At 36.0% G+C, this 15,636-nt stretch overlaps 2 protein-coding genes across 7 annotated transcripts in view; both read right to left on the bottom strand.

Annotated features, from left to right (window-relative positions):
• The window catches only part of LOC137469404 (phosphatidylinositol 3,4,5-trisphosphate 3-phosphatase TPTE2-like), a 267,328-nt gene that overhangs the window by 76,485 nt on the left and 175,207 nt on the right, over positions 1–15,636 (bottom strand). The gene's annotated exons all lie outside the window — the stretch shown is intronic.
• VPS36 (vacuolar protein sorting 36 homolog) overlaps positions 1–15,636 on the bottom strand; it is a 20,078-nt gene continuing 4,442 nt past the window's right edge. For all 5 annotated transcript variants that reach the window (XM_068182081.1, XM_068182080.1, XM_068182083.1 and 2 more), the window contains exons 3-14: positions 14,541–14,611; positions 13,383–13,497; positions 11,881–11,970; positions 10,476–10,562; positions 7,605–7,637; positions 7,409–7,486; positions 6,852–6,986; positions 5,885–5,950; positions 5,278–5,342; positions 4,744–4,828; positions 2,208–2,284; positions 1–2,124 (exon numbers count right to left, since the gene is read on the bottom strand). In XM_068182081.1, coding sequence (XP_068038182.1) covers positions 2,031–2,124; positions 2,208–2,284; positions 4,744–4,828; positions 5,278–5,342; positions 5,885–5,950; positions 6,852–6,986; positions 7,409–7,486; positions 7,605–7,637; positions 10,476–10,562; positions 11,881–11,970; positions 13,383–13,497; positions 14,541–14,611 — 996 coding nt within the window. In that variant the 3' untranslated portion in view covers positions 1–2,030. The remainder of the gene's footprint in view (positions 2,125–2,207; positions 2,285–4,743; positions 4,829–5,277; positions 5,343–5,884; positions 5,951–6,851; positions 6,987–7,408; positions 7,487–7,604; positions 7,638–10,475; positions 10,563–11,880; positions 11,971–13,382; positions 13,498–14,540; positions 14,612–15,636) is intronic.

A 15,636-nucleotide genomic window follows, 5' to 3' on the forward strand; every position in this document is an offset into this window, starting at 1 on the left:
TATTTAAGAAAATGTTTTAATTTTTCTTACTTTCTAGTAGCCATTTTTTCATGTGTCTGTTTAAATTCTAAACCAGCAATACAATTACCCTATAGCCTTTTGTCTGGAGGAAAAACAATGTCAAAGAAAAATCTTGGAAAAGAAAAGCTTGAGAAGGTACCATTATTCTAAACAGGCTGTATTATTATTGCTTAAGTAAGATAATGAAACACTCGGGGTTGGAGGAACAGAGACTGGCATTGAACACTTGGCATTTCCTCTCAGGTTTTGTTGACGTGCCCCCTTGTGGGGAGAGGTTCAGGCCCATAAACCACTGACCTTCCATGACGGGCTTTTATTGGGCAGAAGAGACAGTTGTCACAAAACAGCTTTTTGCTTCCAAATGTCTCACTTTTCAGTCCCTCCTTAGATATGTGGTGCTCAGTGTACTTTGCATGGATGTCTCCCTTGGGTTGTGGGGAGGATGAAGGAAAACAGCAAGCTGTAAGGCTCCTGAAGAGATGACACCAGGTGACGAACACAGTAATAATAGTGTGGAAGTGGTTCCTTCAGCCATGTCAAAGACATCAGTTTTAGCACCCTCATGGAGCAGAGGAAAGTTGCCTTACAGAAAGCACTACATGAAAGTTTGCTTGTGACAAGAGTAAGAGAACACAATTCCCTGGATATAAAGGACAAGCCACAGGCATGATCACTGTAGGAATCTCTGCACTGAACTATTGGCAGGCTCTTGACTCATGCTATGGTAACACTGAAATAGTTCTGAAAATATCTTCAGGCTCATGTTAAAAGCCTTTTTGTCCTTTCTTGTAAAGTTGATCCAGCCATCACAACCACAATGCAGTCACCTGTATGCTGTCCTTGCCCATACCTTGAATTAACTTTATTTATTTAAAAAAAATCACTTCAAAATGCCAAAAATTCAGGTAATGTGGATCATAAAAATCCACTTAACCGTTATTATCATGACAGATCTTCAAGTAGTGTAGCAACTCCACTGGAGTTATGAAAACCGAGGCTATTATATTGCATTCAGTGTGAACACAGGGTGAGGAATACCAAACAATGATACCTTGTGATTATTAAACACAGGGTGATAGTCTTCTTCCTCCCTTCAATATAGAAAACATATTAATTTTCACATATGAGAGGTAAGCAAATGAACTGTTTCCCCAGAACAGGTAATAGGCTGATGAAACAAACAAATTATTAAATTTTGTTAGAAGTACAAGATAAAATACGAGGACATTAAAGCACAGAGTCTGGTAAAGTGACAGGAGGCTGCTCCACTCTGCTACAGAAGAGGACAGAGAAAGGGCACCTAAAGTGCAACACAAATGGACAGGAAGGAAGATGGCAAGGAAAGAGAATGGAGGAAGTCTGTGCTAACAATGCTTCTATCTGAGATATTAGTGTAAGACACGACAAAATAAACACGGTAATTTCTAGAATCGCCTAACATACAATAATCTCTTTAGCAGCAGGTTCTTTCTGTCTCAAATTCTAGAACCCCAAGATCCTCCCTTAGAAAACTGTTCATCACTTCTGGGAGAAGGGGTTATTCTACACTAGTTTGTTCCTTATACCTCAATACACACCAAAGTCATGTTTCTTATCACTGGATACATCTGTCCGCTTTGTTGCTCCAGACACAGGCAAACTGGAACTGGAGTATGCAGTAACCTGGCTTCCAGGCGCTGACCCTCACAGCACTCTACAGCCATATTCTCTCCACTTCCACTGGTGTGGAATCTTCTCTTGAAATGAGAAACTACACAGCACATCAAATAAAACCTGGAAAATGAGTGAGTTGTCTTGAGACAATAGACATGCTTCTGACTTTGTGATTTCTATTTCCTTTCAGTTCCATGTAAGACAATTCAGCACTTGAAATACCTGAGAACTGTAAAAGCATTGCAATGTTCATGTCTGTTGCAGTTGACTAATGAAATAAGAATTTTAAAGTCAGTTCTTGGAAGGATTCTGCTCTCTTGTTCAATTATTACATAACAAATTGTACACAAGTGGTATTAGCTTTGTGTCAGAAATAAATTTGGGTAGAATCTCAAGCCTTCCACTGAATCATCTCTGCAAAGATGGCCCATCTTTTCAGCAAGAAGCAGCCTAGAGAAAGCAAAAGAAGATGTCCTGTATTACTTGAGGACAACATGGTAACTAAAATATTAAACACAACAATTATTACTTACCTTTCTTTGGCTAAGAGAACAGACATCCCCACCAGCTTAGCAAACTCATCAGCTGTGAGAGAACCCTTTTCAGATACCTATCAAAAACCAAGTGCACAAATAAACAAACTATGGCATTAGAAGATCAGCAAAGTTCTCTCAGCTACTGAATCAGGTCTAGCCTTGTGAAGTGATAAATTGGTAGCAAATCCCTTGAAAAGAGAATTATGATGTTTGTTTTTTAAAAGTACAACTAATTATGAGTATTTCCCCTTAAAACATCTCTTCTGTGTCCTGGGAAAATTGCTAAGTATAAAAAAGCAAGCGAGAAAAGAGTTACATCTGTAAAAAAATCATACGGTACCCTTTCCTTTGGATTTTTTTTAAGATGCCTTGGAATCAAATGAATTGAAAAATTAGAATAGCTCAGACAGCAGAATACAGTCTCCATCAGTATTTACACAGCAGAACTATTCTAAGTGATTCTGCAAACACTGAAGCCTAAATGAGGAAATAAAAGACCTGTTCAGGGCAGCTCTTCAGTGTAGAAATATGTCATATCAGGTAGAAGAGAAGAATTTCAGTTTTATGGCATTTAAAATACACCCACTGCCTACAGGAAAATCCCCAAACCTTAGTACTTCTCATGACATTATGGCATACTAGAGGAGTAACTAAAAGCCACCATCACATTCAGCTGACACAAAAGACAGGTTCACTCTTGGGACTCAAAACTTTGGCTCTTTTGTCTCAACCATGCTACTTAATAAAATGAAGCCTTCTCACACATGTTGGACACGTGGATGTTCAAAATACTAGATAAATACTACAAATGAAGTCTAGACTTATTATTGCATTGAATTTCCCAGATAAACATGTTTTATTCCCTAAAAATTATTAATTTTTCAATTTCTCCATTGCTTTAGATTCAAGCAGAGTTGTAAATCCGGATGTAGTTCCCATTTCCTGCTTCCCACATAAGTGGGTGGGGAGGGGTCTATTCTGCATCATTCTCAGCAGTAGTCCTTTTACAGAAACTCAGATTAAATCAGTCCTAACATAAGATTTTTGGAAGCTAAGAGATCAAATCTGAGTAATGCACGTCAGCTATACAATTGGTGATTACTTATCTTTCCTCCTCAAACCACTTCTCATCAAGGGTGGTGATGTCGGATTCCTTTGATGTCCGTGTCATTTCCTGTCTTCACTAGCCATTGAAAACCACATCTCTCTCCTGCCTGAAGCCCTATGGCTTCCTTTCACTTCTCAGAACTTAATGGATAATGTTCAGTAACATTAAGTATGGGTGCTTTTGGCCACAAGTCTGATCTCATCTTCCCTTTTCCATACAAGCTAGTCTTCATCATTTGAAGCCTCTCCCTTCCATTCTTCTATGGAGCCAAAGATTCATATTATGAAAATAACAGAAAAAAGGCACCTTGGTAATAAATCCACCATCTGCTGCTTTTTGCAGTTGACCTCCTTTGTTATCAAGAAAGGTTTTTCCTTTCTTTTCAAAGACTTAAGCACTCTTACTGAAAACAAAAAAAAATCATCAGAAACCAAAAATAATCAGAAAAAAAGCCCTAAAATGGTCTTGGTATTTTTCTATGAATTTAAGAAAATAAACTGAAAATATTAACATATACTGAAAGACTTAAACATTTCAATGTTGTTGATTTAGAATGGAATCTTTTAAATCACTGTAAACATTTCTCTTATCTATTTCTCTTATCTAAAAGTCATTCTGATGAGCAAAAGCTATATGGTGACAATCATGCAAAACACACTGAGCAGTCTACCTTGTGTCAAGTGAGGAGGTGTGTGTGATAGCTCTACTTTTTCTTGACTGCCCCCTCTTTTGACTTTGACAATTAACTTTGGATACACTGGATCAGCCCTTCCTCATATGTATGAAAATCAAAAAAATACATTCCACTCAGAAAGACATGGAAAAATGTAACAAATTATGGGATAACAGGACTGTAAAGTGTTCAGAGGCAGCAAGACCACAAAGGTTTATGACACTGAGCAATTCATAATATTATTTTCCTTGATGAAGCTGGCTTAATTCTATACACACTATTCTCCTACTGAGTGCTCTTCACAGCAGCAAATTTGGCACACGTACAGTGTACTGTTCTATGAAATAAACCCAAACCAAACAACCACCTATATCAACATTTTAGAGCTGTTTCCACTGCCTTCAAGCGGTACAGTGTCTGAAGTCCACTTCTGTTAAATTAGGTGCTCAATAAATGCCATGAATTTCAGCATACAGTTCAAAAGATTTGGAGGAAGGCTGAAGGCTAATGAAGTTTGAAAAGAGATAGAAAAGTGATTTATTCCTTAAAGAGAAAGTAATGATTAAGATTATTGTCTGCACAGAACTTTGAAGATGAGAAGTGCTATTTAAATATTTCTCTTAGAAGATACGAAGTGGAATGCTTTGTATTTTGAAACCTCAAGAGGAAATTCCATACCTCAAGTTTTTTACCTAATGTGTTTAAATTTCCCTAGCATGGTCAGAATACTGAAGGAAATGAAGTACACTTACTGTCTCTAAAGCAGCAGCTACCATTTCCTCTTCGTTATGAGACTGGAGTTCAATCACCATCACACCACTATCAAATATCCGAAGCCTAAAATCAAAAAAGAGGGGCAAAGTAACAAAACCTCGTGCACATCACTTATGGTTATGTTTCTAATGCATCCACACTTATAACTACTTTACAAAAGGGGAAAAAGATCCCCCCAAACCCAAGCAAGCTCTCTAAGATGAACTTAAGCTTAACAGCATATTCAAAATCTGAAGAGACAGAAAAGAGCAGGGCATATGTCTGGTCCTAACTCTAACCCTTTTCCAGTCTGAAAAAATTCTAAGTGAAAAAATGTCATCTTCCTAGCTAAAAATTAATGCTTTAATGTAGAGTGGATGTTAGTGCATATGGCAGCATCCTTTGCACAAAGAATGACTTTGTTAAAATACCCACAACAACCACAAAAAAAATCAACTTCAAGTAAAATATTAAATCATCATGGTGTGATCTATGAGTGCCATGCTTTATAAATAAATCTGTAAAGCACTTACCTTAGTGGTAATTTCAGTGATTCCAGCATTTTACAAGCATTTACTAAATCTTCTGGTGACAGCAACTATAAAAATAGTAAAACATTTATTCACAGCTTGCATTTCAGGTGTATAGTATAACATCAAAACAAACAGAGTTTTAGTAGCTGAAGCTATAAAATACACCAGGCTACACTTATTGTTAATTCTTTTTCCTTTCTATTGTGCAGCCTATTTTCTTGGCTTCTATGCTCCTTTCTGTTCCCTTACTATATGTTCTATAATAATCCTGCATGCCTTGTTTACAGAAAGGATTGCTGCATTTTGTTAAAAAAAATCCCAGAACATTCACCATTCTTTAGTAGTCTCTGACCTTTAAGTTTTGTTTCCAGATAAGTATGGATTTTCCCTTTTACATTGTATCATAAAAAGCAGCATACATTATACTACTACTTGTAAAGGACACATAAGTATTATAAAGAAATATGAGAAAGGTAAAAACCCTCTAATTTTAATAAGGAGTGTTGCAGACAAGCAGAATGAGCCATTGGTAGGGAACATTTTTACCCTTTAATTTCCTTATGACTGAAGTCCTGTTATAACATACTGACCCAGAGCCGTGTCTCACCTCTAGCCCTCGAGCACGATTCACCAGGCAGTACACTTCCGTCAGAGACATGATCCCCCCTCGCTCCTGTGTTAATGAGCACAAGACTGGTAAGAGAAACAGCATTAGCCCGGGAAACTCAATCTCTACTTGCAGGTGGCTGCTTAAACAGGTGAAACAGAGGGGCTAAATGATGGGCCCTAATGGGAAAAAACTAAAGAGGTAAGTTGTACCTTTAACTAATCATTTTAAAATGCAAAATAGTGACACTACACCCAAGGACTGTGAATTACTTTGATTTTAAAGCAGAGAATAAATCATAGGAACAAGGAATTTCAATATATTAAATCTATCAATCAATTTACCATTTTTACTTTTCAGGAAAAGCTCAGTTTTCCATTCTGATCATAGTAGGTAGCACATACATTTCACAAAAATACTGTAATAGATATGCTTTTTAGGAGGAACATAGCCTTTTAAGCTGCAATATGAAATTTAACTTTTTGGTGAGAAACATGTAATCTGTAATAGCTTAAGATAAATTAAAACAGGAGATATTACTATGGGCTGGTAATCTACTTAATAATTCTGTCCTATATTGCAAAATATATACATTTTATGCAGTTTAAAAAGACTCGTTACTTTTATTTTCAGTCAGTGTCATTTCACTCTTTCTTTAAAAAAAAAAGAAATACTCTGCAGCAAGGGATGAATACAGGGCTGTTCAAATAGAAGAAAGACCACTTGAATAATTTTCTAAATCTCATCAACGTTTTGCAAATCAGAAGTTGATGGCATTAGTCCAAAGAAAAATTCGTACTGAATTTTTTTATTCAAAAAGACAATATATATTCTTGCTATTAACACTGAATAGGAGGCTGTGCAGCTACATCTGCTTTAAAAAGAGGCAGACTACTACAGCCAAAACACACCTACATCAAAATTCAGCAACACATGGAAAATGCTGGTGCAAGGTGTGGTGCATTACCTCTAAGGGTGTCTGCAGGATTCCAGCCAGTTGCTTTGCCAGTTGCATGTGGTACTGTGTACCAGATCCGTATGTTTCCCTTGTAACTGGATTAGCTATACCCATACTCAGTAGGTAGGACTTGAACCTAATGGTCTGAACAAGCAAACAAACAAATAAATTTAGAAGTACAGCAGCTCATGAGTGATTCTGGTTTTTAAAAATCTTTTTAAAATTTTATTACCATAACACAGTTTTGGTGAATAAATCCCTCAGTTTTCTACCAATAAAGTCAATTACTAGGCAAAGAGAAGGCAAGACTTCGTACCATTTGGTTTTGATCAGCACAGGTAAAAAATCAGAAACATTTATACAAAAGCAGTAAAATAATTTAAATCTTTTAAAAAGAGTTAAAAGAAAAATTAACACTAAGCAAGCAAATTCTACACCAAGTATAAGAGACTAAACACAACAAAACCAACCAGCAAGGGTTTTTATTAACACTACATTATTAAACAGATAGCTTTTTGCTTTTCATAGGAACATTTTTGTAGAATTTAAAAACGAAATTAATTTACCTCATCCTCAGTGATGTCACCTTGTTTTTCTTTAATCTTGTTAGCTATTGACTTGGATAATTCCACCATTTCCTTAGCCTATCAAGAAACATACACAGATAAGTCAATTTCCAGCACAAGAGAAAAAAGTGTGCTTAAAACTGAGAAAACAAGCCTAAGTCTACTTGGCCAAGTGACACATGCTATTCATCCATACCTTCTCCATTAGTTTGCTAAGGTCCTCAAAAGCCTGAAATGAAAAGCAGACAATGCAGATCAGTATAATTACAGCATTCAGTTTTATGGACACAGGGAGATGCCTTTGTCCACCTACCCAAGCTATTCATAAGAGCTGCTACCCTTTTAGATGAGTATGTTACAATATGAGATACCATACCTTATTTGTTGATACAAATTTACAGCATGTCTCATAATTAAATTTACAGCATATCTCATAATTAAAATAAACAACAAAGAATGAAGAAGAGAATCAAACAATCATATACCTTTCCAGTATATGAATAGAATTTTGGTATGATTTATGATGTCCATGTGATAGGAAGGGACAATGAGATACTGAGTCCAAGAAAGATTAAACTGTCCAAGTTTATTATGGTCTCTGCAAGGTGGGGGAAGCTTTCTGGGTGGTGATGGTAGGTTTTATTCCAACAATTAACCCTCCCTCAAGGAGATCTGTTGTTTCTGGCCAGCTGCAAGATAGCTGTAAAGCTACAAATGTACTTCTCCTGACAAGACAGCTTTACATTCATCAGTATTACTTAATTAGTATTGTCAGTTAACTAGTAAGAAACACTCATTTCAAATGAGCAAGGAAGAGAGTATCTGAGGACAAAACCTCTGAAATGTGAGGCAACATCTCTTCATTTATGTACTCCGATAACATGCTATGGTCTGAAATACAACAACTCTACAACAACCCACAAAGGGTTTTTAGGCTTAAATAAATCATACTTTAGAAACAGGTGAAGGTATACTGAAATTCCAAACCTTTAGTAATGACAAACTAGCATAAAAAAAACCATATTAAAAATGAGAGCTAGCAATTCCATTAATGCAACTATATAAAAAGTAACTCTCTTTTCTCCCACCCTTGTCAACACACATTCATTCAGCCTCCTCACTACTCTCAAATACATGACTACACGTCCAGATGATCAACCTTTTCAAACAACCTTTTTTTGAACAGCTGGTATGAGAAAAATTCCTGAACCTTTTCATCTAAAGTTTGCCTGACAGCAGCACCAAAGCCCTCCAGCCATAAGAAGATTCAGTTACACTGTCAAATGGCCAGAGAGACATCTTCCCTACAGCTTCTATCACTGCCTCTATGTCATTTCTGCCTTACTCTGACTAATCCTCCACTAGAAAGACACGCTTTAGCAATGTTTTTGCAGGAAGACCCCACTATTCTCATATACCTTTAGGTGCCTTATGTAGAAGCTTATTGGTCAGGGATTCAATGTGCAAAGAACAAAAGGAGATGCCTCTAGAAAGAGACAGGGTTTGCTTTTCACCTCCTGATAGTGCCAGTGTTTCTCCATTGACTGGACAAGTTTAGCCCCCTAACACTTGGTACCTGAGTTAGATATCCAAAATTAAGTGGTCCACAGGGAGAAAAGAAAATATATCACTGTATAGCAATAATTTACCACTAAGAAAACAAAAGCTTCTGTTTGGAATACTTCTTCTTACTCCCTAATCTGCCAAACTGAATAATTTACAATAGATTTCCCAATCTCTAGTGTAAATCAAAGTCCTGCTACTCTACTTGTATATGATATCAACAAAAAGTTTTCTGACAGGGCTTTTCCCAGCTTATTTCTAATCTCTATACCTGCATGAAAACAACATTCATCAAAAGAACCCCCGATTTAGCTAAATAAACAGTGTGCTGTGTCTAACTCCTCCTCTGCCTGACTCACCCAGGGCAGGCCTGGAAACAAAGGGGAATGTGCACACACCTAACAGGAACTTCCTCAGATAAACAAAAGGCTAAAGAACTGGATTCTTATCAGCACTGAACAGCAGATGCAGGAAGCCTTTTCCTGGAAGCCAGGGCACCATTTTTTAAATTAAGTCATTTATAACATTTAAAGCTGGAGGAAGGCAGGATTTCACAAGTCACAGTTTTCCTCTGCTCATGCAACATGTATAAATGGATTTCTTTTACTCTCTGACAAAGCTACTAAAGGAAAAAATATGCAGACAATGCCTTTTGAACTATATACGCACACATGTAACCACAATACCTTCTGAACTACACACAAAACTTCATTCAGTACATTCCTCACAGACAGAAACCAAGAAAGTTTAATGCTCCCAGTATCTGAAACAGCAAGTTGCCTGCAAAGGCACTTTAATTTTCATAAGTATTAGAGTAGGGAATGCCTTTTTCTTGTGGCACACTGAATCCCATAAAGCTTTGCCACAAGAACAAATCTGCTGCATGTAGTTTATGAGAACTTTTGTATCAGCCTCTACTACCAAGACAGAATCAGACTATTTTTGAGGGTACTGCTCTCAGATATATATGAAGAAATTAAATGTCTCCGCTGTACATCAGTATTGATATCTGGAATTCAACTATTGTGCTGGTTCTATGGAAAAGAATGGTCTCCATCTAGGGCAGGTATTTTGCAAAAGACTTGTAATATCTTGTAGATGCCTGGACTGCAAATCATTTTACTGTAATTATAAGCTTAAATGTAACATCTAAAAACCTGACTATAAGAGGAAAATCTAGCTTCATCACAGTTATGTGCAGACACTTGGATCAGCATATTCTGCTTAATATATTCAATTTTTAACTGAAACCAAAATTAGTTTAATAAATATACACTGTTAGTTTCAAAGAACAATCTTCTTGAAAAGAATTGTTTAAATGAAGTACCTTTACATATACTGATAAGCAAGTTAAACAAAATAAATAGCTATACACTGTACACTCTTAATCAGTTCAGACTTCTCAACAAAAACAGTAAATAGTCTCAGCTGTTTCTAAAAGAAAGTGTGATGAATGTAAATAGTTCAGACAGGTGGATGACCTTGAAACTTCAAAAGTACCTACCTCGGAAATGTTTTTGTCAGTCTCTTTTCTTTTTTCTTCTAATTTCCTTTCAATACCCACAATTCCTACGGCCCTTATTCTTCCTGCCTAAAAAAAAAACCAAAAAAAGAAAATAAAAACAATGAAAGAGTCAAAATAGGAAATGCTAACTTTTCTCATTTGCCTTCCTGTGAAAATTAGAGGACTGGAAATATTCGCCCAAACAGGAGATATCATTCATACAATACTTCATGCATTTCTTGACAGTAATTTTTACATTACTGTTAAAAAAAAAAAAAAAGTGAGCCATGTATGAATTTGCTGTACTAGACAAGTAATGATATTGATAGTATATTGAAGCTATTAATATGGCTTAATATCCAGACTGAGTATTCCAGCTCATCTCAATTCTAGCCTCTCAAGTCCATGTAAACATCCATTCTAGAGCTGTGGAAATGCTGAGTGTATTACTTCAAGAAATCCAGCCTGAAGAAACAGAAACATAGAAACACAATGCTAAGTACAGTCTAATTTACCTTTCTCAGAGGTATTAGAATGCGGGCGATGGTGAAACTTTTACCAGATGCCAAATGTGTTCTAGAAAGGCTGGTACCTAAGTGGCAACAGTGCCAGGCCTCTCATCTCTGACTGCAAAGCTTGGCACTGGTGTTAACAAGTTGCTATGACATAAGTAGAGTTAAGGCATTTTGATTAGATTCTTCATGCATTATTCCAAATGCAGCTGTGTCTATAGGTGTACATTTACCAAAGGGGACATACAGGATTTCATACTGAGCAATCTTTAAATCATCTTATTTCACACATAAAATACTATATATTCATATATTCAGCACATTAATATACAGAAACAACACCTACATATTTATCAGAGTTAATAACTTAGAAGTATGTAGGCAGATAAAGGTTATCTAACATATGACATTTTCCCTAACAACTGTCCTTTTAGAATACACATTTAAATCAAACATATATTGGTTTCAAAGAGTTATATATGTCACGTTATATATTTGACTTCCAGCCACAAAAAAAAAAAAAAAAAAAACCCACAGGAATCACAATTAAGACAAAAAATTTTCCAGCATTATTGGACCTCACATGCTGAATAAAAGTATATGCAAATAAACATTGTATTTGCACAATTATGTGTGTGTGTGTCTAATTAAAATAAACAAAAAAAGGAGCTCATTATCTAAGCATACTCAAGAGAGGCCACTGTGTTCTATCAGGTCAAAAATGCAAAGGAGAAACTTATTTATGACAGTGAAAAAACAGGCAAACTAAAGCTGAGCTCCTGCACATGTCCATGATGTTGGTTAGAGTCACATGCTGGATGTGGTATATGGGGGTGGCAATAAGTAGCAGTAAGAGATTACACACAGATCCTGCTCAGAAGCTCTGCACATACCTGTGAATCCTTGTTAACTTGCATGGCCTGACCAGTGGGCATGCTCTCCCATCTCCTTTGGGTGATTTCTTCTGATAACCGTCTGTAGAACTGCAAACATTCAAGAGTGACAACAGATATTTCATGAACTGTGCAGAGTACCTATGTGTATTTTTAGCATCTTGGTGATGAAATAAACTTCACAAAGCATTGAGACAAAACATGGTAACACCTACACAACCATGGTACAGAACTCATTATATGGAAATTCTTAATGTCCAGTCTTCAAAAGCACTCACATTAGAAGAAGAGCCATGTAGTCACTAAGTACTTCTACTGTAAAATATTTCTTCAGATATTCAAAATGTCCCAAACCATGTAAAATGTTGAGATGTACTCAAAGGCATGTTTTTAAAGGAAGGAAAGTTGAGCAATCCAACTGCTATTGATCTGTTAATTCAACAATATAAAAAACAACCACATGGATCACTTACACTGATTTGTTTATTAATAACACCAGAAGGTGGCATTAGTTAATACTAAGTGTATCCCACTGACCAATATGCAGAAAGAAAATGTATTCCACCCTTTTTGTTGTTCAGGTTCACAGGAAAGCATTCTGAAGTCATAAAAAAGGCTGGGGTTTAACTGAAGTGCTAGGCAACCAGTAAACAGAGTAAGTTTGATTTTCAGACACAACATTAAAATAAATATGATTATGATTGAGAAAAACACATTTACACTATGCATAAACCTACAGTCATCATAACCTGAAAACTGCTCACAAAGAAATGAAAGTGAGTCTGATCAAGCATATGCATTTTTAAGACATTTCTAACTAATTTAAGTTGCAAATCTTATTTTCTGCAGTGAACAGCTACAGCTTTTTCCACAGTACAAAGTTAAAGTTCTCAGTCTCGTCAAATGAGGATCTTCCACTGTGAAATTTCTTTACAAAGTTCAATTTCTTTGGTTTTTAAGATAAGCTTTCTTTTAAGAATATATTACATTTTTCTTAGAATGCTCAAAGCCTTTGAGATTTGGTGTAGGTTAAAAAAAATTATAAAGTGTAAATAAACAAAAGTTCTGGGGCAACAATGTTTAGCAATATAATTAGAGAAATAATTAGGAATAAGTTGAATGACTCCTGTTCAACAGAGGGTTAGGTACTAAGGAACATCTTTTACTCTGTTAAACACAACAGATTTCAGAGATGTCAGTTTGGAAAATCCTGTGTTCAATTTAGTAGATTAGCAAAGAAGTATAAGATTATACTAAACACCCTAAAATAAGGACTAGCTTAGTAACGCCTCTTGGCATTTTTGGAAATCTATTTGCAGTATTTAATGAAAGTATAGAACATGGAAGACTCATAGTGTTTGTCTCCCAAAAGGATGTATTGAAACAGCTCCACCTCAAAAGTAAATATGGAAAGATCATGGGAAATTATCACTAACACAGCAAGAGGAGAAAAGCATGTCCAAAGACCTGATTATGCTTGGCATCCATGGTACAAGACTTACCTCAATCTGCCCATGTTCTTTGAAAGAAAGCTTGACATATGAATATTTGCTGCTTTGGAATGGACCAGGCTCTTTGTTTGAAGAAGCAGGATGAAGATGAACCACTATTTTAGCACTATGGAAAAGGTAAAGTAAAGAGAAGCTGTTTCTGTAATATTTAAATAAACTATTTCTGCATCAGAGTTAACAATTTCATCAAAATCTCTATTAACTATCTCACAAAAGAGCTAAAGATCATCAAAGAATGCTTTATATTTATGCATCAATATTTAAAATATTTTGATGAAGTAGATCTTGTATAAAAATTACAACAGCCTCTAAAGCAGAAACATTTTACAAATTTAAAATGTACCATCAATTCTTTAGAAATGAACATAACAAATTTTAAATTTTTAAGCAATAATTTCCAAAAAAACCTTTTAGCTAGGATAAATACTGATTGCCAAGTTGTAATTTAATTTGGCTTTAGTTACTGCAGGTCAAAAGCCAAAATATGCTAACTTTGACACAGGAAGACAAAAGGTCTCAATATTATGTGTAACCTATCCCACTTCTGTATGTCACTTGTGGACACTGTGTGTGAACTTATCCAAAACCAACATTCAAAGCCACCATGCATGAAAATAACAGTCAAAAAGGACACCTACTACCAAAACAAACCTTGGGAGAGCATGATTTTAGGAAAATTAACAGACTGCTATCGTAACATGACTGCAAGTCCTCCATTCCTATCTCATTTTACTGATAATCTTTGCCTTGGTCTTTACTTATTTCTCCAGCATTAGTGAATGAACTGATTTCTTCTGAATACCTCCAGCATATTACCTTGCCAATCTGACTGTAGGCTGCAAGCAGATGTTAATTGTGTATGTATTTCTCCAGCCAAATTTTTTTTCTCTCTTTAGAAATTTAAATCATAGAATTATTTATGTCAGAAAAGACCTCTAAAATCATCAGTAGTGATTACAAGACAGGTAGCTAACAAATCACATCAGTCATGACTCTTACACATTTGACCTCAGTGGTCCTTGTGAGTGTCAGTATGGAAACTTAAGATTGCAAACGGAACCTACCATGAATTAATCTATAATACTGGGTACCTCGCATCACATGCATGTGAAAGGATCCATCTGAAAATGACAATGAGGATGCCCATACCTCTTTCCTATCCCAGCTGCTTGCTCTTCAATAAATACAATCTGAGACAGAGGTACAGCAATGCAGCACTCCTGCAACAAACACCACAAACACAGGTGAATTAAACCATATCCTGTCTATTCATTGTCTAAACCAAGTGTTCTCTTTCCCCATTTCACAAACAGTATGGATATCTACAGGTGCTGCCTGTAGCACTCTATATGAAATACGATGGTAACAATAGAAACAATGTATTACAGTGAAATATATGTAGAAAAATAACAAAAGAAAATTTAAAAGGGACCATGAGATTTAACAAATCTCTAAGGTCAAAATTTAAACACTAAAATTTCCACACTACTGCACCTTATCTCTGTAGGTGCACAGTACTCACAGGTTCTTGACATTTTTGCATTGATATTACTTTGGGAACTAAAAAAATATCCAAACCTACCATTCTTTTAAAATGCTGAATATCTAAAATCTACACTATTGTCTGAATGCAATAGGAATTTTTCCATCCATCCTACAGTGAAGGACTTAATCCAGCAGTTGATGCATCTCACCACACATTTATTGGACTGTACTTTAAACAAAAGCAAGAAACAAGGCTGTATCCATCTGTTGGAAACTAATCTATCCCAGGCTACACTCCTTCTACATGCATTTGAGACAGAAGTTGCTACAGGAACGATTCAAAACATCTAGTAAGGTACCTGGTCGTGTTCTGGTGAACATCCTCTGAGAACATCATCTCCCACACAACACCTTGCTGAGTGACACAGTCACACAGAATGCAGGAAACATGGGTTGCATTTCCTCTCTGAACTTCTTTCTTCCACCTGCCACTTCCTAGCACCGGTTTACAACAGACACTGTTACAGGGTCCTCTCAGTCTGTACTACCAAAATTGCTCCTCTTTGTATGGAGAAGTTAAATACCCATTAAATTTGAGAGCAGGGAAGTATACATGCAGGAACTCCAACTAATAAGTGAATCTCTTATTGGGGAAAAAAACTGGGTTGTACTTTCTTTTCTAAAAACTCTTACTGCAAGCTATCTAGGCTCTTCTATGACTCTAGTTTCTAAAGGCACGACAAACAGTTAATGTTTGTAG

Source organism: Anomalospiza imberbis, chromosome 2 (assembly GCF_031753505.1).
Source record: "Anomalospiza imberbis isolate Cuckoo-Finch-1a 21T00152 chromosome 2, ASM3175350v1, whole genome shotgun sequence".
Classification (NCBI taxonomy): Eukaryota; Metazoa; Chordata; class Aves; order Passeriformes; family Viduidae; genus Anomalospiza; species Anomalospiza imberbis.